Source organism: Prosopis cineraria, unplaced genomic scaffold (assembly GCF_029017545.1).
Source record: "Prosopis cineraria cultivar Desert tree isolate PC_DT_omini unplaced genomic scaffold, ASM2901754v1 PC7, whole genome shotgun sequence".
NCBI classification, from domain to species: domain Eukaryota; kingdom Viridiplantae; phylum Streptophyta; class Magnoliopsida; order Fabales; family Fabaceae; genus Prosopis; species Prosopis cineraria.
In genome coordinates, this window is record NW_026555338.1 from 32,538,849 (window position 1) to 32,564,628 (window position 25,780).

Below are 25,780 nucleotides of genomic sequence, written 5' to 3' on the forward strand. Positions count from 1 at the left end.
TCATCAGGATTTAGGGGTGAGCCAGCAACGAGATGAGGTATATGAAAAAAGGTCACTGTGAAATATCGTTAAAAGATTGAGGACAAACTGATAAAAAATTTTGACATCCTTCTAATAAAAAAAAGTTACAAATTAGAGGGGAGCCATCTAAAAATTTCCTAATCAAACGAAGGAGTCTCTTCCGTCCCTTCCTCCTCAACACCTTCCAATCAAACACACTTTGGCCCTGATTGATATGTAGGCTTCAATTTAGAGAGATTGAAATTGAGACTGGTGTTGGTATTGGTAGTGAGAGTAGGAGTGGGAATAAGACTTTAAAATTATATTTGGTATCGAGTAATATGTGTAGGGAATATTTACTTTTATTTTATTTTACAATTAAACATAAATTATAAATAGACTATAATACCCCTTACATTCAAAAGAAAAAACCTAGCTTGTGAGGTCTGGAAGCAGTCGAATGCGACAGATCACTATGGCAGTGCAGCTTTAGTTTCAGGCTCGAATGCGGTGGATCTGGAAGAAGTCGACAACGTCTCTGATTCTGATCTTTCCTCTTCCTCCATCTCCTTCTTCGTCGATGTGCCGCGTCTCTCTGAATTTTATTTTTCCTCCTTCACCTGCGTCTCTTCCTCCTTCACAATTTCTTGCCTCGCCTCCTCAGAACAGATTTAAGCATTGAGGCAGCATACAGATCGAAGCTTGAGAAGAGGATTTAAAATTATGTTTGGTATCAAGTAATATGTGTAGGGAATATTTACTTTTATTTTATTTTACAATTAAGCATAAATTATAAATAGACTATAATACCCCTTACATTCAAAAGAAAAAACCTAGCTTGTGAGGTCTAGAAGCAGTTGAATGCGACAAATCACCATGGCAATACAGCTTCAGTTTCAGGTTCGAATGCGGTGGATCTGGAAGAAGTTGACAATGTCTCTGATTCTGATCTTTCCTCTTCCTCCATCTCCTTCTTCGTCGATGTGCTGCGTCTCTCTGAATTTTGTTTTTCCTCCTTCACCTGCGTCTCTTCCTCCTTCGCAATTTCTTGCCTCGCCTCCTTAGAACAGATTTGAGCATTGAGGTAGCATACAGATCGAAGCTTGAGAAGAGGATTTCGTGACAACTGAACAGAGTGTATAGATCAGAATGCACAAATCGAAGCTTGCTATTGTGTTGCACGAAGAGAAGAGACGCAAGAAAGGGATGGGTAAGGGCAATTTGGTCCAAATATTTTCATTCCCGAGAATGATTTTGCAAACCCAGGGGAGTGGGTGGTACTGAATAATCCCATGTAAGATGGGATTGAGATTGGGTATAAATTGCTTAATGATTCATACCAAACATAAAAAGTTAAATTTTCTTAATCCCAATACCAGTCCCTAACTTTCAATCCCATATACCAAACAGGGCCTTTAAGTCCTAGTGATTCTCTAAAAGCATTATTATGAAAATAAAATTGCAATAGAAAATAAAAATGGAGCTGGATAAAGAAACTTGGATGAAAAAATAAGTGAAAAGGGAAATGAAATAGATCAGTGACTTGTTTGATTTCTATTTTATTTTAAAAATCAAACAATTTGTTTAAAATAAAATAAAAATATCATTTTGCTATGTTAATTTTAAAACTAAAATAATGGTCAATAGTGACTGTCGCCGATAGCTAATAATAATGACTTATAATAATTGTCAATTAAGTTTACTGTAATTTTCAATAACGTATTTTAAAAATAAAAAATAAATGAAAATAATTTTAAAATTTTTCTATTTTAAAAATTTTAAAAATAAAAAGTAGATAATTTTTAAAAATAATTCGATTCAAAACACTTACTTAAATAATTTTTTATTTTTTTATTTTTAAAAGGAAAAATCAAATGGGTTCTAATATTCTACGTAATGTTTGTACTTTTATTATCAAGGGTAAATGAAAAAAAATAGATTTAATAAAATTTATGGTTTTTTTTATTCCAAAAAAGCTAATTATATTGTGAGGTTGTCATAGATACATTAGCACATCACGGAAAGTTTGGGTGGAAATTTTTTTAAAAAGACAATAATATCCGTTCCTATTCTCACACCATGCTGCCCTCTCCATCTCAACCCAGAAACAACCAAACCCGCAGCTTCAATGTTTGTAGATCTGGAAGGTATTGACGGTAAGGCCTTGGTGGAGGGACGAAGGTGATGGAGAAGTCGTCGGCGAAGGGACACCAGTTGCGTCTTCAAACTCACTGCAACAAAAGGGGAGTATCACATCTTTAAGCAAGATCCGAAACTTGCGTTTGACGAAGGATGAGAGGCTGAGAGCTCCTAACATATCGACGAAGTCTTGGAATTTTATTTTCACTCTCTTTGTTGAATTTCGGTTGCCAAGTTCCTCCCAATCAAACTAGAAAAGTTTTTCTATCCTCTTCTTCATTTTCTTTTCCCAAGCTCAGATTTCATCAAAGCAAACACGGCCTAGATAATTAATTTTCTCGAAAATAACAAAACAGAACAAAAGCAACACGTTACACGATTGAGATAGAGATCTGCTAGGCCTATTTCACCTAAGTCATCATCTCTAAGGTTGCTCTCTCCCCTTGATGCAAGCCTCTTCACCCGTTACTTTCTTTGGTTACTTACACTGCTCAAAGCTTCCACTGTGATAGAGATCTAGCGTCTTTCCTATCTCTCTCAAAGCTTCCACTGCTCATAGTGACTGACTAATCAATCTCTTTGGGATACACATAGGAAGGCGAAAAGCTGAAAAGCCAAGAGAGAGTGAGTACCTTCTTCTGGAACAAGCTGAGAGCCTAAAGCCATGCTCATAATCAAGGAGAGACATGGTAGCTGCAGAATGAGCTTCATGGCCGAATTATATTGCTGATCGCTGCTGGGGATGCAGGCAAAAGCTTAATTCTAAACATTGAGTGTGACTCCCATAAATGGAAGCTGAGGGCAATGGCTAACGTCCGCCTCACCCAACCTGGAAAAATTCGTAAGGAGTTGGTAGAGCTTTTCAAAATTTGCCCCTTATTAACCTAAATTTTTTAAACCGGCCAGACCCAAATATTTGGAAATTTGACAATAAAGTTTCAAAACTTAAAATTCATGATAGGGAAGTTTTTAATAAAATTTTTAAAAAAATTATTTTTAAATAACTGTTTTGGAGCTTTCACTGTTATAATTTCATTATTTTAAGACTTTAATGTTATTCTCCTAATACATTTGAAGTTAACAAAAAGGTTGGATCTTTTAATTTGGAAGAATTTTAATAAAGATCTCTTAATCATACTTATTTAAATTCAATGTCCCTAAATTTTTAAAATTATATTACAGTTCAGGGATATTAATTTGATATTAAATTTTTAACAAAAATAACAAAATTGTTCTTATTTAAATTAATATTGAAACTTCCCTAATTCACTTGTTAATTTACTTATAGAATGCTATTAATTGTCCTACTAAACTTATTTTTATTTTTGTGTTTAAACCATCATAAGATAACTTATTAATTCCTAAAATATATATTATTTATTTATTTACAGACTGTTATTTATTATCTTACTTTATTTATTCATTGTCCTACTTCATTTATTCATTATCTTACTTCACTTGTTCATTACCAAATTTTCACTTGATTTTATTTTAGGAAAATGAATTAATAAAATTGGACAATTAACAATATTTTATAAAAAAATAAACAAGTGAAGTATGACGATTCTAATATTAATTTAAATAAAGAGTAATTGTATCATATTTTTAAAAAATTTAATATCAAATAAGTATCCTGTATTAGGGTAAAATTTTATAAATTTTGGATCTTTGAATTTAAATAAATATAATTACGGGGTGTTTATTAAAATTCTCCCTTTTAATTTCACTAAATCTAATAAATAAATTTTGAATCATTATATTTAAATTTAAATTATTTTTATATAATTATTATTTTAAATATCCTTTTTATAATAATATTTTACAAGCTAAATATTATATATACATATATATAAATTAATTTTTAATTATTTTTATATGTTATATAATTTATATCTCTGTCACTTCAGGATCTTGTGTTTGTCCTTGAGAGAATATTAAAGGCTTATTTTCCTTTTAAAAATATAAGATATATTTTAAGAAGTTAAATGTTAAAAAATATAAAATATTTTTAATATTTTAATATATAATTATCACCTTTTTAAAATGCTCTTAATAAATAATTATTTTATATTTATTTTAAAATAAAATGTTATATTATATAAAATAAAAAAGAAAAAAGGTGGTGTTAATTTAAAAAATTAATAAATATTTTATTAAAAATTAAAATTTAGTTAAAAATATTTTATGTTGTTAAACCAAGCGATTATGAAACGAAATGCCCCACCCGCGACCTTGGATTCAGCAAGACCTTGCATTGACCTTTTCACATGGCTTGCCGCTTGCCAGCGTATCTCCCAGGGGATTGAGTGATTGACACTTGACAGTTTGACACGGAAATGGCTGTGAGAGAGTTAGGGATTATTTGATTTTGTTCTACTTTTTTTTTAATTATCTACTAATCTTTAAATATTATTTTTAAAATAAAATGAAAATCTGTTTACCTATATTAATTTAAAAAAAATTTAAAATTCAAAAAACAACTTACAGGTGGTCACGAGTAATTAATAATGATGGCTTATACTAATAATTAGGTATAATTAAAAGTCATTTATAATAATTAAATGTAATATGTTTTAAAAATGAAAATAAATCTAGCATGTTTAAAACTGAAAAATGAGAATGGTTTTTAAAATATTTAAATACAAAACACTTACTTCTACAATCTTATTTATTGGGTATAGAGAAAAAGATAATTTTAGTTCTATGACACCTCAATGTTTTTTTATATTTATCTTTTTTTTTGGCTTTATTGAATGCTAGAAAAAATGTTAAAAATAATTATTTCATCTTTATTAGGAGATAATAGTAAAAATGTATTAAATTTTAAAGTAGAGATGATGAGGATTATTTTTTTTAATTATAATAAAATATGTTATAAGTAACTTAAAAATAAGGCTATGAAGAGTAAATGAACAAGATTTTTTAAAAATAGTTTTTAAAAGCAGAAATTAAACATGTCTTTATATTATTTTTATCTAATAGAAAATATTAATGAATATGATATGATAGGGACAGTTTATTATTCATTTGAGATGATCATGCCTTCTCAACTTTCAAGAATATCATTAAAGCCAGAGGATAAAAATAAAACCTTGCTTCATATCTTTGTAAGATGTGTTATAACTGTTGACATTTTTTAAACCTCCTTATAAATGAACAAAGAAAAGTAAGATTTAAAAAAAAATATTCTTGTGTGTTCAACATTTACATGTAGATATTAGAAAAAATTAGAAGTTAAGAAAACTAGTTAGTTATAATAATTATGTCTAAAAATAAAAAATTAGACTAAAATATCCTGTGTTAATTAATATAAGAATATATTACTTATTTTTTATTAATATAAATTATGAGAAATAATTTAAAACATATGTTATCTTTACTTGTGAAAAAAATTAAAAATGATTTGTTCTCTAACAAATAAAACTGAGAAAATGCTTCATCAGATGCCTCATAAGGATTAAAGAATCTTTCTAACAAGTGTTTTATAATAGGAACAGAGGAAGTATAGAAAGTTGTTGGAAAGAATTGACGACCTGAAATTCAATCATTGAAGAAGTTAACCAATTAATCTTCTAATTTATTTAAAATTACTGATCGACTTGTAACTGATGTTTTCAATTTTTTTAATAATCAGAGGAAAACACAAAAGACAAGAAACAACCAGAATTAAAAAAAAAAAAATCAGAAAGGCAAAGCTAGTGTGCTACTTCGAGAAACTGCAAGCCTCTTCACCAGATAAAATCCTCAAGTAAATAATCATGGTTTTTTTATTTGTAGGACGTCCTTTAAAAATAATTTTTGATCCAACATATATAACATTTTATAATATTTAATTTTTTTAATTTTTCTTTCTATTGATTAACATAAAAATATTTAATATAGCTATATCATTATTAAAAGTTAGAAATAAAAAAAAGTGCATCTTTTTTTATCATATAAAAAATTACTTTTTTATTATACGTGAAATAATTAAAAGTGGTTTAACGATTGGGAGAAATGCATGTCATGTGTTGGAGTATTTTCCATTTTTACTACCGAACTTTTGAGAGAATAGAATTATATTGAATAATTGCCATGAAGATTAGCGACTCGCAGGTCAATGAGAAACACCCATTGCTGTGACCTGTGAAGTCGTGAGTTTGAACGTTCGGAGACTCAGGAGAGAATTATGCTGAATAATTAGCCGGCGAAATGATAAGTGAAGGGCTTATAAAAAAATTCAATATTAAGGTAAAGGTACAAATTTAGTTTTAAATTATTTTTTTAGGAATACTGAATAACCTGATGATACAAAATAAATTATCAACTAATACAAACATAGCTACGAGCACTTCCGTCCATTTTTGACAAACTTTGTTTATGGGCTCATTTAATCCTCTCTCTCTCTCTCATTCAGAGTGCATGGGCTCTCCTTCTGCAACTCCTCATCTCTCTCTCTCTCTCTTTCTCTCTCTCTCATTTTCATGAACGACCTGCTGTAGCCGCGCCATAGAAATATGGATTGAATAAACTAACATGTTTTTTTTTTAATTTAAATTAAGGGCATTATGGTCGTTTCATAAAAAATAATGACAGCAAGATCCCAGGTCTTAAAAAAATTATTTCCCGCGAAATTTTTCTGTCACTTTTCCTTTATTATAATTTCTTTTTAATTTTCAGTTTTATATAAATTATATTTATTTAAAACTTTAGCTATTTCCAACCCTCTCATTTTCAAGTCTTAGGGAGAGGGTTTATAATTATTTTATTAAATAATTTTTTTAAATGATAAAATTAATGAATGGTGAGGATGAGAGAAGTGGAGGGAAGTGGAGAAAAAAAGTGGAGAGACCCTCGTTCCCTCACGAAATCCTTCTTGTCAGTGCAATATAAAATTTCTAACCATTTAAACTTTGTAACGTGCCACGTCAGTGTCTTAATTGCATTCAAGAATTGAAGCGGAAAGGGGTTAAAATATTCAATGACTAGGTGTGTATGTGTGTTATAATTTATAAAAGATCAACTCATGTTTATTTGATTAAGCTTCTTTTTTGATTTTTTAGTCATGCAAAATAAGAGAAGAAGGTCTCTTCACTTTTTTTTCCTCCACTTCTCTCATCCCCACTATTCATTAATTTTATCATTTAAAAAAAATTGTCTAATAAAATAATTTGAATGGTGGGGATGGAGAAGTGGAGGGAAATGGAGGGAAAAAAATGGAGAGACTCTCCTCCCATTCTGTAAGCTAAGACAGTGATTGATAATTTTAATTCCATAAAAAGACAAGAGAATAGCATTGTGTGATGTGGCAATCTTGAATCGTCAGATCACTTAAACGGCCGAGATGTGTCTAAAATGAAGATCATATTCTGGGTAAAAAATTAAAATGAGAAGATTCCTTACTCCACCCCCTCCCCTCACCCAAACAACTATCTTGTACCATCTGCACGAGCAAGTTTCCTAACAATTTTCTCCATGAAAGTTGATAGAGAAAATGGGAGAAGCGGCAAAAGGGAAGAACATGTTTAGTTTAACATAGAAAACCATTAATTAAAACTAAAGCAGCTAGTCACCTGCATCTAAAGTTATAGTTTCGATAGTTTTCAATATGAAAAACCATACACATATGAAGATATCCTATAAAAGATTGAAGATAATGATGATAATTAAGATGCCAATTAAAGGATTATAATGCCACATTGGAATTAATTAGAAATTAGCAAGTCAGATTTTAACATGCCGTAGTAGCATCTGTTGATACTTGATAATATATTTTACAGGGATTAATACTTGTATTGTAAATTGGTAACATAAAACGCTATGAGAAGAAGAAATATTCTAATTTCTTTTCATCCAGTAAGAGGAATCCAAGTGAACAGGATAGAGATCCGTAACTGATGTAGGTGAATCAACACATGACCCCTCCTCCACTGAAATGCTATTTTTCCCTATATTTGGGTAATACTTCCGCATCTTCATCTCATCCAATACCTCACTTGCATCTGAATCCACCTCCCGAACAGTTCTGTCTTCAAGCATGCTTACCACTGATGACATGGTGGGCCTGAGTGATGCAGTCACGTTTGTGCATAAGAAAGCTACATTGATCATCACCATAGCCTCTGCTTTTATATACTTCGATGATTTCAACTTTGGATCAACTATCTCCATTAGATTGTCGTTTTCCTTTAAGAAATGTGCCTGGGAAAAAAAAAATTATAAAGTTGGTTTATCCTTTAAGACAAATAAACAGTTTCCGTACAGAGAAATAGAGTATACAAAGATTGTATATGGAAGTAGTCTGTTCATGCATTCTATTCTAAAGCAAGAAGAAATTAAACATGATCTCAAGGAAACATGAGATACTGCAGACAATCACACACTGTCCTGAAAAATAATCTCAAGGAAAATATAAATGGCATGAACGCAAAATATCCTGCGAATATTTACCCATTCAAGAAGATGGATGCTATGGTTCATGTTGTTGCTCCTGCCGCTAACAATTTCCAGTGCAACAATTCCAAAACTATAAACATCTGTCTTGTCACTTAGATGACCATGCATTGCATATTCAGGAGCCATATATCCACTGAATTTGAAAACACAACCAATCACATTGATTTTAGAAATTCCACAATCTTCGATTTCTTATAAGTCAACTCAATTGTATAAAACTATTTATAAACACAATTAGAAGAAAACAAGCAGAGTGTAGAAGCTCACTATGTCCCGGCTATTCTAGTGCTGACATGGCTATTGTCCTCTTCATAAAGTTTGGCCAAGCCAAAATCAGATATCTTTGGATTGAGATCTTTATCAAGCAATACATTCGTGGCTTTAATGTCCCTATGAACAATCTTCAGTCTTGACTCTTCATGGAGGAAAGCCAAACCTCTAGCAATACCAATACAAATCCTGTATCTTGTTGGCCAGTCTAAATGCAATCCACCTTCTTGGCCTTCATTTTTGAATATGATAGTCATAATAATTACAGACAAATAGATGTGTTACTTGTATAATATTGGAGATTGCCTCAAACACAGAGACCTAAGTTGAACAAATAAGAAATAATTACCAAATAAAGCACGAGCGAGACTATTGTTATCCATGTATTCATATACCAGCAACAACTGATCTCTCTCAACACAACAGCCATAAAGTTTAACAAGACAAGGATGTTGCATGGCAGAAATCATGCCTATCTCATTTATAAATTCCTTGTTTCCTTGCTTTGATTTAGAAGAAAGTTGCTTAACTGCAATCACGGTGCCATCTGACAGAAAACCCTGCATTTTGAGGCATGGTGCATGTAAAGCTCTGAAGTCAACAGAGAATGTTTAGCAAGCAATAAAAGGTTGTGTCCTGGGAAAATACCTTGTAAACAGGACCAAACCCCCCTTCTCCAATCTTATTGGCAACATCAAAGTTGTTTGTCGCCGCTTTAATTTGCCTTAAAGTAAATATTCCAGTTTGCAGATCTAAACTCTTTAGCTCTGTCAGTGTAAGCAAACAAAAAATTAGTTGATACGTTCTTCTAGCAGGGTTAACAAGATTCTAAACTGGCACCAGAAATCAGATGGCTAAATATCTAAACACAAACTATAAACTTACATGAATGCTACATGCATGCAATATACATATTTGTCCATGAGAATTCCTGAGTGACTAAGAGAAATTATTGATAATCATGATAATGGAAAACAATAGTGATTGGCTTTATACTTATCACCTCTTGCCAATGAATTTTTGGGTCCTAGGCTGCCTCTCCACCAAAGTACGCCAAATACCAGGATTACAATAGCTGCTCCAGTGACCACAATGCCAGCCACCGTCCCTCCAGATATGCTACTTCCATTTTCTGATGGGGGTTTAAAGTCTGCTAGATTTATAAGGAAGGGGGGTGCAAATAATTAGATGACAACATCACAATGATGGAAGAATAAGTAGGCTTTCAGAGAAGTTCAACACACCAGGATCCACAGATATAGCTGATATAAGTGGACCATAAAGTGATTTATATGGAATAGCAGTTGTCCCTTTCCCGGCCCAATAGAGGCGGATCTCCAATGAATTCCCAGTCACAATACCAGTGAATTCTTTGATGACTGCCTTACCAACTCCTCCCGCTTCTTCTGCAATATTGAAATCCTTCAGCACCAGCTTTCCCTGTAAAATTTCATTTCAAGCCTAATTTGTTCCTGGCGATTAAAAGTTTAAAAATGTTGTATGGTATAGTGATGTCAATTTCATCACAGTTAATTACTTATAAGCCAAAGTGCCAAACTAATGATTGGTGACAATTCTGCAAATATTATATCACTTTCTAGAATACTATGAACATGAAAAAACAGAACGTATCAGAAGTTCTCCTAAATGCTCTAAATCTGGCTTGATGCTGTTCCCAAGGAACCCAGTTTCCACTTGGCCAAAGGCCTTTGATCTACATCAAACTTTTGCTTGACAAATGAAGAAAAAATAAGTAGCCATGTACCTGAATGTAGACATCAAATACGCGCCTGCCGAGGCTGCTATACGTTTTATCGTCTGTGAACATTATCTCTGCAAAATGGAGCTTTACTGTGTAGTTTCCGTTTCCCATGCAAAATGCAAAATAACTCACGGAGAGCGGAGAAACACGTGCATCCATGTATAATTCAGCATTGGTCATAGAGAGTGCAGATGCACTTCGCACGGTATAGTAATCTATTCGTTCTTTATCCAAGAAGTAACCTGTGCTGCTCATTATCCAATTTGTCTCACTCTGATCAAATCTTGCTGATCCTGATCCATCTGAATCTTCTTCAAATGTTGTACCTCCGTTCTGTGTTAATTGCTGGCCACCACAGTTAATATGTAGAGAGTACCAGGCTGGGATAAGAAAAGCATCAACAAATACTATTACCTCAAGGAATCAAGCACGGCAAGGAAGTCACAAGAATGAAGCATTCAATCAATTTTATTGTTTGATTCTTTCACAATCCCTCATAATTTTAATTTCAGCACTGAGTTATAGGAGTCCTGAGAATGCGAACTCGCGGTGTACTAGTATGGCAGCCTGGGAAAAATAACTTTTCCGTTCTTCCTTATGAGATGGGAGGAAGGGGGAGAAAGGTTCCAATTGTAAAATAATATTGATATGTCAATAGGAAATACATGACACATGAACTTACTTTTAGGACAGTGAAAGCCTCTCAAACATGGAACTGTTCCCCTGAGATAGAAAACCGCAGGGGCAGAATAAGTCATATAATCACCAAATATATATTTCAGCAAAAAAAAAATCAAATTATTAGGGAAAACGACACCTGAGTATGCAAAGATAATAAAATTGACAGCCAAAGACCCTAAAAATAAAAATCTCTCCCAAAGATTTATATCAATAAATTGCCGCTATTGCTTCCCAAAATTATAATCCATACTTTCTAGCATTACAACCTAATCTTTCTGATATTACAAGAATCATTTTGGACATGTTACCACCTTTAGCTGAAAGCACCCTTGAAAAATTGGAAACTATAGGTATTATTAACATTAAAGAGCGTGAGTAATAATCTTTTTTTGGGGTAAACCCGTAAATAATAATTTTGAAAATACTAGCGGTAGCTTATTCCAATGATCCTTTTGGACTGGTTTTGGTTTTTGAAGACCTTGGGAATGAATTTTATAAACTTAGGATTTGGATTCTTAGGTGTCATTTTCCCAAATTACTAAACCAAGTACATGTAACAAACGACTTACGAGTCATTTCCTGTCGAAGTGCTTGAAAACAGGTTCCTAAGTCATAGTAGAAATTATCAAGGTCAGATAGCTTCTTTCGAATACGAATAAGCTCACAGAAATATAAGGATTCTTACACATTGCCCGTTTTACATGTTAGCTGTCCTGGTTTTCCAACGCTGAAGTTGTTGTATGAAAGATCTCTATGCACAAGGTATAAAATGTAATTCAGAATGTAGTCTCTGAAACACATGCTGGATCATGAGTAAAATATTAAAATTAACACACAGAAGCATCTCTCCTATCTAGTCTAATTGATAAGTGGGAAAATGACAATTAGGGACCCATAAGAATGCAATGACAATTATAGACACTAAATTATTAAAATCCTAATAACAAATCATGATCCTTACTTGCAATAAATTATCATTTATTTAATTGGCTTGAAATTCACCATGGATTTTGGTAAATTTCTAACTAACATTTTAAATATTTTCAATTATCTTTTGTTGATTTTTCAAGACGTTATAAATAATCTCTAATGTATTTAATAGATTTTTTAAGTGATTTATCTATATACTGAAAGCAAAAATATAAGTAATTAGCTTGAGATTTATAGCTAATTCTTGTAAATTCTCAATTAACGTTACATAAAATTTCAAATATATTTATTTGATTTCCCAAATGATTTACTTGTATATTGACAACAAAAAAAAATTGAGATTTTCAACTAACTTTAATAAATTTTTAACTGACGTTACAAATAGTCTCAAGTATAATTAATATATTTCCTAACTGAGCATTCACATTTTTTTAATTGCAAATAAAGACCATGGTGTTTTATTGAATTTTAATATTTAAGGTCTGTAATTATCATTAATATTCTTACAGGATCCTTAATTGTCATTTCCTTTGATAAATTTACAGTTGAGCTTCTTAATCAGAAAGTTTGAAAACAATTTCCTTAGTGTTAAGTAGGTGTGGCGCTCATGTCCTACTGAAGCATTCAATAAATGGGAACACGAATACAGAAATTCAAGTCACCAAAATAAATGAAATATATTCAGAACGTAATAATGAGAAAGATAATTCAAAATAAGAAGGCTGGTTTTGTCCCACCGCATGAATAAAATTATTCCCAGGCCTTCTATCCACATAGGAACCATATAATTGACAAGATGCAGAATCAACTATCAAGACACATTCAATTGAAATATAGTTTAGAAAATTCATTTTCTCAGACGAAAGCATACAGCCCGCAGTAGAACTTGATGGGATTCCCTGGTTGATGAGAAGAATCACATGGAATATTTAGCAGCCAGAATCATCTGGATCTATTAAGGATATGTCAATGGGTTGAGCAGAACATAGATTTATTATCGGTTAACAGAAATCAAATCTTCATTTTTATTCATGTTCCTGTTTGTTGCCATTTTTGTTGAGGATCGTCGACCGATATTCTGTGGCCGGTTCATTACTCACATCATGTGCAAAATCTGAACTAGTTAATTCAAGCAATCATATAAGTATCATTGAAAGTGGACTTACACAAAGCCAGAACGTTCTACCCACTCAGGCACTGGTCCAGAGAGAAGGTTTCCAGTTAAATATCTAATGAGTAAAAACAATATCAACTGTCAGAGGTAAAAATAAAAAGAGAAAGTTAATCATTTTGATCCTTGTAATTTTGATTTAATTGTAATTCAATCCTTCAACTTTGACGCATTATAACTCAGTCCTGAAGTTTTAACTCAATTATAAATCAGTTCATGAACTTTACCTCTTACAATTTAATTCTTGAAACTTCAATATCTTAAATATTGATTTTTATATTTTAAAAAATAAAATTATAAAGATTAAAAATATTTTAAAATTTTAATATTTATAATATTTATAAAGATTAAAAGGGTTTAATAATTTTAAATATTAGTAACAAATTTTAAAATATTTTTAATCTTTATAATTTTATTTTTTAAAATATAAAAACCAATATTTATGAGATTAAAATTTCAGGAACTAAATTGTAAGAGGTAAAGTTAAAGGACTGATTTCAATTTTCAACTGAGTCAAAACTTCATGTCCGAATTATAACAAGTCAAAGTTTAGGAATTGAGCTACAATTAAATTAAAACTATAAGAACTAAATAATTAATTTTTCAAATAAAAATCAAAATGACCATTCACTAAACAATATAAACTTTTGGATTGAAGCAATCCTTGACATAAGGAAATGGAGAGATGAAACCCATTAATTATTGATGCAATAACGTTGTTAATAAGATAAGAATTCTTAACCCGCCCCCCTTTTTGGATCTATAATTCAATGGATTCAGATTGTCCCAAGTAATCCATCTATCAGCCTAACTGGTTTAACTTCAGTAATGTTTTTTATTCAAATTATAGATGACAAAAATCAATCACATAACCTGTTTGAACCCAAAATCCTGCTTTTAGCATGAAGTTCATCTTCTCTATTCTTATCATCCCTGATATTGTTCCTTTACAACAAGGAAAGGAAACAAAGACATGCACCTTTGACATTGAGAAAAAAGGATTCTTTAAGAAAGCACATATATAGAAGTTCTCGACTCTTAAAAACAGAATTCACTGATGAGTTTACGCAAGAATCCAAATAAATAGAACATATTTTATTCATCAAAACGTTTCGACATTTCATTGTTATCATCAAATCACAACCTTGTGGCTCGATCTACCTCAGTGATACAACCCATTCAGGTTATTTTAATGGCATTCACTGTTGAAACAGATTGGTTGTTAGGACTTTCAAGTTTCAATCCCACGCATGACAATCCTAATTTTTTCTCTTAAATTGGTAAGTGTTTCCATGGCTTTAAGTAGGGAAACAATCTAGGTTGACAATTTCCCTTGCTCGAGTATTGTAGCTACCAGATGAAGTTGAATCGGACAACACAGTTACCAGGATTTTGGGGTAACTAATTATACAAGGAAGACTACTTGGGGGGAAAAAAATTAAAATCTTACACGTGTCCTGCTTTTCTTAAGCCAGCATAGGTGCTTGGAATTTGTCCAGTTAATTTGTTAAAGCTGAGGTCTCTGAAAAATAGAGGCATATTGAAAGCCAAAACAAATGAAGAAATTTCAGAAGATTTTCAACAAGATAATACCAAAAAACTGAAAAACAAAATCCACAATTGGTGGGAAAGAAATGGAATCTTACAAGGATTTTATACTGGTCATTGTTCCAAGATATTCAGGTAATGTTCCAGTGATATTGCAACTCCTTAATATCCTGGTGAACAATCAAATAAGTGAATCTTTGCAAGAAAGAGACATCAGTATCCCTCTCTATATCCAGGAAACAGTGGCTTATCTAAGCATTCAACTCACAGTGTTTTCAATCCTGTCATCCTAGCAAGTTGTGGAAATGTGGAATCAGGTCCATTCAAGTCACTGATTCTCCTGCATACACAAGGTTAAGCATGCTATTATTTTTGAAATCTTAGTAACAAATTTACAATATTAAAAATAATCGTACTTACAAGTCAGTCATGTCATGCAGAAACGAAATTTCTGAGGGAATTGGCCCACTCAAACCACTCCCTTGGATCACCCTGTTAAAATTTAAAATAAAAATAAAACACACTTTCCGTGGAAAACAGACATATTAGAGATGTCAAAAGTTGGAGGGGAAAAAATGTGAAGGGTCGATACAGTTTTACTAGACTCGTCCAGCTTCCAATAAAACTGGGTATCTTTCCAGAAAATTGATTGCCACCAATTCGACTGCATTATATGTGGATAAAAGTCAACGGTAAGAGAGGAATTTTAAAATATGAGTACATTTTCATTTTCCAGTTTAGATAATGAACAACAATCGCAAGCTTACAAGTCTATCAATCTAGTGAGCCTTGCAAATGTTGCAGGTATTTCCCCAGAAAAATTGTTGGAAGTAAGAAACCTGCTTCAATTTCAACAAATTATTTTGAATATAGGAATAGAAATATGTAATCAATTATCAGTCAGTAAGCATTAATATAATATGTACTTCAATGTTCTGCAAACAGACCAAGCTCAAGAATAAAATGCCATTTTTAAGAAGACGGTATGAACGCTCGACCACCTTAGATGGGCATTAAAAATCTCATTTCTCAAAGGTTGAGCTTTTATAAGAATCTGCTTTTATCAAGAAAAAGAAAAGGAAAAGAAAACAGGAAACTATATTTTCTTTGAACTAAGGCTTTATTAATTATTACAATTACAAATTACAAAATTAGTATAAAAAACATAAAAATGTAACATAATATCCCATAGATTTTTTTTTTCTTTTGTTTAAGCGAAAATTTTCATTTTTAATTAAAATCAACAATAAAAATTCATGCGATCCTCTTCTATTCATGTTATCCCAATGTAATATGACCAAAAACGATAGTCCGAAAATAGCTTTTTGCAGTTCATTTTAATTAAGGATTTATGTTTTTATTTTAGTTCACATTTCATATAATTATAACATTATACCAATTTTATAATTGAGAAAGAAAACTAGTGAGTTAGACGTTAGGTAAATTACACTTTCTACAAAATATTATTAGTAACATGGTCACCTGAATAGAAAATCAAACAGAGTCCTTACAGTCTTCGAATCTGGGAAACATTCCCAAGCTCCGGGGGTAGGTGTCCAGATAATTGATTGAACTCCAAAACCCTATCCAATCAAAGTTCCTCAAGAACTCTTCAACATAATTAAATCGGCGAAATCGAATTCTAACGTGAATATTCGGAAACTCACATGCTTCTGAGACTGATGAGATTTCCAATCTCCGCTGGGATTGGGCCGGTTAGTCGATTTCCAATAAGGGAACTACGACACGAAAAAATGGCACATATATCATCACGAAGAGAAATTGAAAATTTTACAGAGAAAATCAGAGAAAGAGGAACAGAGACTACGTAGTACGTACACGTTGACAAGATGATTCAAGGAGCCCCATTCTTTAGGGATTGTGCCGTTCAGGTAATTGCGAGAGAGATCGCTGTACCACACCAAAGAGAAATTAAGAATCAGAGAAATAAATAATAGGAATGTTAATTTAAGAGGAAAAATTCAGGAAGACCCTTTACTTACATTTCTTGAAGATAGGGCAACCTCACCAGTTCACGAGGGAGCGTGCCTTGAAGATTTTGCCCTTTCAGGAGTCTGTTAGTTTATTGGGCAATCCAGATTATTGGTGACCAACAAAAATACAGACACAACTTGAAACAAAATGTACTGATTCAGTGACAGAAAGAAGAAGATGTATTACATGTTAGTGACGTGGCAGACAGTGGCATTATTATCGTGGAGAAAAGAACAGACACAGGTGACATTATTTTCGTCGCCACGAACAGGATTTGGAGTTAGCCATCCATTTCCTCCGCTGCATGGATCTACTTGGAAATTCCAATCCTTCTTCCCCAACGTCTTCGCTATATCTTTCAGCGCTTGCACTACACACACACGCACGCAACATCACCAACACATATTATATATTTCCATAGAGTTACAGGGGAAAGACAGGGAGGGAAGACGAGCATAGAAGCTCGGATACAAGTATATTGCTTCGATACAGAGCTAAATATATGACTAGGCCGGAAGTAACAACTTAACTATATAATTACATCTACTAATCAAACTGACTCTGATAAAACTTATCGAATCTAATAAAACTGACATTGATAAAAAAAGTTCATGCCCACGTCCTAATTAAACAAGCTTCCTACTTCTTCAACTACACAGTACAATTGCAGAAGTAAACACAGGACTCTATACGAAATCGAAAGAGAAAGCGCGCGCGTACGAGTAGACCTACGACAAATCATATATGTGTGCTTACCTTCATCGTCCGGTAGATTTGTTGCAGAAGCAAAAGATGTCAACCAAACTGTGAGGAGCGAAAGGATGAAGAACTGCTGAGGCAACCTCATATTAACAGTAGGTAAATAGATCAAGAAATTAAAGACCAGTAAGATCATATATACGCAAATGTGCGTGCATTGGAAAAGCTTTCGACACTCTAAATGTACTTTCTTTGCAAGTTTTCAACCTGTGGAGAGTTTGGTCAGAGAAAAGAGATGAGAAAAACGGGAGCTAGCGCAGAGTCCTGGAAGTTCAGATTTAGTTAAAAAATTACCACTTGTTAGGTTTACCCCAAGAAATAATTGATTAAAACATTGTTATATCATATGGCAACTTGTAATTTTTATTATCGAAGGTATAGGTTGACTATTCTTTAATTTAAATGCTGGCTGAAGAAGCATAGGAATACTTTAATTTTCTTTTGCATCAATCAAACAAATCTCATTGGCTTGGAAAATTTTCAACAAAAGTGATTTTTTGCAATTCGTTTATGTACGTGCACGTGCTTTGTCTCCGTAGTAAAAGAATTCAGAACCGATGAGGATGAAATGGTTGGGGAAAATTATTTAAGTCATTGGTCAGCTTTTGATTTAATCGCTTAGGGTGTGTTTGGATTAAAAAATTTATAACTGAGTTTAAGATGCAATTGAAGTTAGTAAATTAAGATTAGAGAAAAAGTTAAATTAATGTAATATGATTTATATTTGGATATTTTTTTTAAAAAGTCAGTTAGATAAATATAAATTTGTTTGGATGATTTGATTCAAAAATCAGTTAAGATATTTAATAATAAAAATAAACATTATTTTTGTGTATGTATATTTTTTATTAATTAAAAAGTAAAAAAATAATAAAATTACAATTACAGTTAATAAGTAAAAAATCTTAAATATTCAATAATAAAAAGCTAAAATAAATTCATAAATTATAAAATATTTAATTAATATGATCTACAAATTGATCTCATGGAATTGTTTTATAATAATTAAAATTTATCAGATAATTATTTGAAAGAGAATTTATCAAATTGAGTTAAGTTTTAAGTATATAATAACTAGTCATGATTTTTTTTAAAACAAAAATAATTGGGTAGTAGTAATAGTAATAAGGTTAAGTAGGATTAAAAAATATTTTGTTTTCCCACTAAAAAGATTTTTAATCATCTAAATATTGAGAGTTATACTCCTTTGGATTTTATGGGAGCATTAAGAAATGATAGCAAATTATGAAGAGATGATTTGATTATTCATGAAATCATGAAATATTATTTTTAAAATTATGTAAGAATTATATATTAAAAAAAGAAAATTAAGAAAAGAACATTTAAGAAGAATAAGTGAAAAAATGGCGGGACCCAACCTCCTTCACCTTTCCATTTTCATTTCATTATTCCTGCAGCCTTATCTTCCAACATGTGTTAGATTTGTCCTTTCATTAGGAGCTTTCAAGATCTTCTCTGTTTCATTTCGATGGAGGAGGTGGAGGTCGGGAGCCACACGTCGAAGTAGGGACGATAGCATTGCAACTCAGTGCGAGCAACATACACGGTGAAGACCAGGTGTCGGTGGCAACGACTGTGATCTCTGGGTCAAATTCGGTAGACTTGGGAGAGTGAAGGGCAAGCCAGAGCAGCCATGGAAACAGCAATGAAGAAAGAGGCTTGGGACAACATGGTTGAGGTAGATCCGTAGATAGCAAATAAAGAAGAGAGAGAATAAAAATTCAAAAAGCATTTAAGCTCTCAACAGTCATCTACCCCAACGCACTACTGATAAAAAAGCCAAATGAATGAGTTTTATTGAAAATGTTGGTTTGTATCTATGGTTGTTTTTTTTTTTTGTTATCCAAACATGATAAATTAAATGTTTAACATCTCAACTTAAATTAGAGTTATCCCAATTTAAGTTAGGATTCAATCCAAACATGCACTTAATATTTTAAAATTCATTATTTTTCAATGTGCTGTATATATATAAAGCCAGTTTCATAAATATTAATTCTCGTATCTATTACACCCTTTTGATCATAACACTTTTTTAACAATCAATGTTTACAATTTATTTTTTATTAAAAATGAGATAACTATTATATCAAACTGACCTTTTGGGATATATAGAAGTTAAATTGCCTAAGATTTAAAATGAAATGAAATTAGAGTACATTACCAAGCCTGTTGATTTTTTTCCTGTAATTATCCTTTTTTATTTTCTTTTGAATTGTAAAATTGATTTTTATGTTTTGTAGCTAATATATTCATTTAAATTTCTTTCTATAAAAAAAATACATCACCAAGCATATGATCATCATGCCCATTATTAAACACACACACACTATACATGTATAGAGTAAATCTAGATAGATATTTGTACTAGTGGGATAAAAGAACAGATAATAATTTAAAATTTTCTTGAAATTATGCTTAGCTTTTTAACACTTAACCTTGTGAAAATATATTGACAAAGATTAGAGGAATGAAAACAAATAAAAGTTACACTGTGTCTAATAAAATATATGGAAAAATGTCCAAAGAAACAAAAATTGCACAAGGCTCAAAGAAAATACGTTTATTCGTGGCATATGGATTTTGGTAGTATGAATCCCTATTTTATTTTACCTTATTGCATTAATTTTAATATATTTGATATTGACTTACAATGCAACAAAAATAATAATATCGTGTGCTATTTAAATTTTATCTATATGATTGACATGATGCGAAGGTATCAAACAAAGTAACCCAGTTATATGTCAATTCTCGAAATATTTTAACAAACTAAATTAATAATTAAAGACAATAATTAAATTTTCAGTGATTAAATAACAGCAAGTAGAATCTTTTACCAACGTTAATCAATTATCATAGTTTATCCAGTAAGCCAAGCACCGTCCGGCTACGACTCTCGTACATATGTCTTTTGTTTTTTCTGCCACAGTAATTCTCAAATACAATACTATTATTATGGATTATTTAATTGTAATGTATATTTCATACTAGTACGTACTACAGAGCTAATTTTCTAACCACCTCGTCATTAAGCCAGCTGACGAAATGATTAATGAAATAACTCGGAAGGATTATTTTTAATCTGTTTCTAGTAACATTTGTAATATTAAGCATATCAGTCTGGGAAATATAGTAAACTAAAGTATAAGAGATTTCATTTTTAAGAAATCCATTTGAAAATTTTTTAATAAAAATAAAAGTTCAAAATAGTTCAATACAAAAAATTAACGTAAACGCTAACCCGCTTCTTAATTAAGCAGTTGGTGATGACAGCTCTGTCCAGGTAGCCTCTAATTACAAGTCAACCTTTCTAAATATATCTTCCATACAGTTGGCCCCAGTTTTTAAATTATGATTTCATGATTAAAGAATCGAGGAAAAACTCTTAAAAGTCTTAAGCGCTATCGTCTATATTATACGTTGACCTTGACCCCATTCCTTGTAGGCACATGCCACACATGTAGCTCGATAATTTTAATTTGCTTAATAAACAATTTATTACCAAAAAAATTACGATAAAATAATCACTGATCTCCCGAATATAATAATTACATTTTCAAAAAAAAAAATCTTCCCTAATCTTGAAATTAAATGTAAGTACATTTTTATAATACGTTTAGGAGAAATAAATAAAGAAAAATTATAAAACCCCAGGCTGTTAGCCAAAGTTCATGCCAACAAGTGTTACATGCCTTAAGTTAGATAGAATTCAAGCTACTCACTTCTAATTTAGATACTCTAAAAAACCATTCATATTTATTTTTTAAAAGATAATATCCTACAAAATAATTATATAAGCAGTGAACAATGTTACTAAAATGCATTAGACTCGAAATCGAATTCGGGTGTATTTGATCATCACTTGCCAATATAGTCCCAAGATACTCAGTTATGTACAGGACCGAATTACCCTCCTTCTCCTATCTTATCCATCAGCATTAAAGTTGTGGGACGCTGCTTTAGTTCGGTAGCCCTAAGGTAAATATAGGCCCGTTTTTTGGCCCCAAAATATAATAATTTTAGCATAAATCTTAACATCAGAAATGCCGGTAAATATAGAACCAGTTTCAACTGGAAACAGTTACACAAGTCAAGCAATTAATCACATCAGCAAACTGAAAATTAGCTTCATGTTCAACGGAAAGAACCAGTTTTAGAATTTTAGATTCAGACTTTCAAATTCGAAGCAAGTTGCAGATCCAGGGAAAGACGATAAAGAAGGACTAATAGCAAGTTGCACGAAGGAAGAAGACGAGTTGCAGATTCAGATTGAAAACTGATTTCAGATTCAAAGCTTGAGTGAAGACGACATCGAATCAAAATGGAAGAACAAAGAAAGGAAAGCAGGAACGGAGATTCTTCCTCAAAGGCTCAGACTGACGGCGTCACACGAACAAAGAGAAAAGTTCTAGTCTCAGACTGAACGAAGAAGAGTCTCCCTATCTCGACCTCTTAGATCGACGGCGTTGCACGCAAGTAGCCTGGTAGAATGGAAGAGAGGGTTTTTTTTTTTTTTTTTACTGCAGGCTCTTTTTTTAAGAACTTAGACCTTTTTCAACCCGTTTTGGGTTTCAGTCTAAATCTGTGTATCCGAAAACTTCCTGGTTTAAATCGGTTCAAAACGGTCCAACTCTCATAACTCTCCAACCGAGATGTCTTCATGTTTGGGCGATAGTTCGACTGATCCAACTACTCGAATCAGTTGGTTCTCAAAACAGTGCATCCAAGCCCATTAGATTTTTTGTGAAAGCAAACAAAATGCAGAGAGCTAGTCCCATCAAATTTGGTGGGCACTTGTAGTGAGTGATTTGAACGAGGCATGTAGCCCCACTTTTCTACACATACTTTTCCATTAAACTAAAAGATCTCCTTTTTAGATTTGAATTTCAATTTAAAATATCAATCTTTTAAATTTTTTATATTTAAAAATATATACTCCTTCCATTATATTTTTAACCAACTTACATTTTTAAAAAATTAATTATATTTAAATTAATATTATTTTTTATATTTCCCTTTATTTAATAAGGTATCTTATTTAAAGGTAAATAAATGAGTGATTTCTTTATTAATTAAAGTATTTTTAGAAAAAAATTATTAATTACACGTTAAAAAAATTAAAACTATCTTATATTTTTTGTGATCCCACCTAAAAAAATAGAGTCTGTGTGTACTCTGTTCAAAAAATAAAGCTACAGTTGGTGAAATCCCGAACTAATAATGTAAGAATTTTGTGTTTAGGAAGCTTGAGGTAAGCCTCACATTTTATATTTTATAATTTATAAATAACATGTGACTTTATTTTGTATTTATATGTGATATGAAAATTAATCTAACAGGTCGTGATATTTATAATATATAATTGTAGGACTTATTTTTCAGACGTTATAGTATAGTATTATTTGACTTGCGCTGATATAATATTTTAAAAAAAATAATCATTTTATTTTTATAGTTTTAATTTAATTATAATTTAATTTTAAAATTTTGACAGTTATCTCTTGTAATTTAATCGCTGAAATTTTAACATCTTAAATATTGATTTCTATATTTTAAAAAATAAAATTATAAAGGTTAGAAATATTTTAAAATTTATTACCAATATTTTAAATTACTAAATATTTTTAATCTTTATAAATATTAAAATTTTAAAATATGTTTAATTTTTATAATTTTTTTAAATATAAGGATTAATATTTAAAAAGTTAAAATTTTATAGGCTAAATTACAAAAAGTAAAGTTTAAGAATTGATTTATCACTAAATTAAAATTTTTTTAATTGAATTATAATGAATCAAAGTTAAAAAATTAAATTATAATTTAATTAAAATTATAAAAAATAAATTATTAATTTTTTATATTGTGCATACGTAGAGAGAGATAGAGTCCAAAGGTATTTTGATGGAGATTGAAAAATATTGTAGGAAGTTTCTTTGGACTAACAGAGAAGATCGAAGAAAGCTTCATCTAATCTCATGGAGCAAAGCAAAAGAACACAAGCACATGGGAGGGCTTGGCATAAAAGATCTTCATACCCAGAACAGAGCCTTCATTATGAAACTCTGTTGGGCTCTACTCACTAAGTCTGAGTGTTTGTGGGTGCAATGCTTAAAGGAAAAGTATCAATGTGGAATGAGTAATGTAACAGTCACACCCCCCCGAGCCCACTGCTGCGAGTGGTGGACTGGGCCGTGCCACCTCACGGCAACCACCAGCCGACTTTGACTCAATGGTACCAGGTTCAGCCTCAACTTCGCTATGTAGGAGAGGTTGGAGGATCGAACCTGGGAAGGCTCCCTTAGCGCAGTGGGTGCGGGGAATAACCCATGTACTACCATGGGGAAAGCCGGCTGGGTTGCCGTGAGATGGTTACGGCCCAGTCCACCACTCGCAGCAGTGGGCTCGGGGGGGTGTGACTGTTACATAAAAGGCGCCTTTTATGTAACAGTCACACCCCCCGAGCCCACTGCTGCGAGTGGTGGACTGGGCCGTAACCACCTCACGGCAACCCAGCCGGCTTTCCTCCTGGTAGTTTAGGAGTTATTCCCCGCACCTTGACTCAATGGTACCAGGTTCAGCCTCAACTTCGCTATGTAGGAGAGGTTGGAGGATCGAACCTGGGAAGGCTCCCTTAGCGCAGTGGGTGCGGGGAATAACCCCTGAACTACCAGGGGGAAAGCCGGCTGGTGGTTGCCGTGAGGTGGCACGGCCCAATCCACCACTCGCAGCAGTGGGCTCGGGGGGGTGTGACTGTTATAGGTAAATACCCAACGGTGATGAAAAAATGATCAGCGTCTCATACATGGAATAGTATCTGTAAAGTTTGGGAAATCTTCATGCAAGGGGTCAGAAGAAAAGTTAAGAATGGTACTACAACAAGCTTTTGGTGGGATCATTAACCGTTGATTACCTATGTTTCAAGAAGGGATCATCATCTCAACCTACATGTTAAGGTGTGTGATTTTATTCTTCCTTCAGGCGCTTGGAATAGAGAGTTCTTACTCAAATTCTTCTCTATGGATATAGTTAACCATATATCTACCGTCCAACCTTATCTTAGCATACTTGAGGATGTGTTCTGGTGGAGAGCTAGTGGTGATGGTAACTTCACAGTCAAGTCTGCTTATAACTTCCTAGTTGGAAATATGGCTACTAGTCGAAGTTTGGTTTAGAAATATCTGTGGAAATGGGATTTATCGAAAAAAGTAAAATTCTTCTTTTGGTAGGTTCTACATGAGAGAATTCCTGGTAACCTTTTGAGAGCAAAGAGAGGGCTGACTTCGGATCCAAATTGTCCTTTCTAATGTGGCAGTGAGGAGAGCACTATACACATTTTGAGAGATTGCATGAGAGCAAAAAACACATGGAAGAAAATTATAAATCCTATTTTTCATGACCACTTTTTCTCATGCAGCTTGCAGGAATGGATAGACTGGAATACTAAGCATCATATTGGTGGTAGACAAGTCCAAAAATGGCCATGGGTGAAAGTCTTTGGTCAAGTTTATTAGTCATTGTGGACGCATAAATGTAAGGCAATTTTTGAAGGAACACAATACAACACAGGGAATGTCTTGCATGCTTGCAGAAGGAAACTAATGGAGGAGAGAGATTTATAGACCCTCAATTTGTCGCATGGTACTACCAATGAATTGCATGGATACAAATGGATTCCACCACCACATGGGACACTTAAAATAGATGTTGATGCTTCTACGCTTCAATCCCAACTTTGTTCAGCATGTGGTGGACTAGTTCAAAACTCTAAAGGAAAGTGGGTAAGTAGATTTCTCTGTAAGCTGGGCCATTTACCAATTACCGTTGCAGAAATCATAGCTATAAAGTATGGTGCACAATTGAGTTTGAGCCTGAACCTTAAACAGGCGGTTATATATTCTGATTCACTTAAAGCCATCGCTTATGTTTATCAAGGAGTTCATACTACTTATCCATATTATGAGGAAATATTTGAGGTGCAAAATTTGATGTCTAATCATAAAGATCTTAAGCTTTTTTATACCTCATGTGAGGCTCTATCTTGTGCAGATATTTTGGCTCATATGGCT

The 25,780-nt window shown here is 32.3% G+C and overlaps 2 protein-coding genes across 7 annotated transcripts; both read right to left on the reverse strand.

The window, feature by feature from the left end:
- Positions 1–1,836: 1,836 nt before the first annotated feature.
- Positions 1,837–2,974, reverse strand: LOC129315698 (uncharacterized). Of its 2 annotated transcripts, none has more exons than XR_008594563.1 (2): positions 2,772–2,974; positions 1,837–2,688 (listed from the first exon to the last, which is right to left on the reverse strand). XR_008594563.1 is itself a non-coding variant. In XM_054959645.1 (2 exons), the coding sequence occupies exons 1-2, from the start codon at positions 2,848–2,850 to the stop codon at positions 2,008–2,010; spliced, it is 303 nt and encodes a 100-aa protein (XP_054815620.1). In that variant the 5' UTR covers positions 2,851–2,974; the 3' UTR covers positions 1,837–2,007. The 2 variants fall into 2 exon arrangements, 1 of the variants encoding a protein (XP_054815620.1); XM_054959645.1 differs by having other exon boundaries at positions 1,837–2,231.
- A 4,822-nt stretch (positions 2,975–7,796) lies between these two features.
- On the reverse strand, positions 7,797–17,919 carry LOC129315696 (probable leucine-rich repeat receptor-like serine/threonine-protein kinase At3g14840). Of its 5 annotated transcripts, none has more exons than XM_054959638.1 (24): positions 17,688–17,919; positions 17,118–17,301; positions 16,940–17,011; positions 16,776–16,847; positions 16,604–16,675; positions 16,448–16,519; positions 15,704–15,775; positions 15,529–15,600; positions 15,357–15,428; positions 15,205–15,276; positions 15,035–15,106; positions 14,839–14,910; positions 13,384–13,446; positions 11,973–12,038; positions 11,857–11,892; positions 11,289–11,329; positions 10,610–10,986; positions 10,089–10,284; positions 9,848–9,994; positions 9,493–9,611; positions 9,194–9,404; positions 8,842–9,076; positions 8,569–8,707; positions 7,797–8,319 (listed from the first exon to the last, which is right to left on the reverse strand). In XM_054959638.1, the coding sequence occupies exons 1-24, from the start codon at positions 17,824–17,826 to the stop codon at positions 7,957–7,959; spliced, it is 3,036 nt and encodes a 1,011-aa protein (XP_054815613.1). In that variant the 5' UTR covers positions 17,827–17,919; the 3' UTR covers positions 7,797–7,956. The 5 variants fall into 5 exon arrangements, with proteins under 5 accessions (XP_054815613.1, XP_054815611.1, XP_054815610.1 ...); XM_054959636.1 differs by having other exon boundaries at positions 9,848–9,997; XM_054959635.1 differs by having other exon boundaries at positions 11,973–12,089.
- Positions 17,920–25,780: the final 7,861 nt, after the last annotated feature.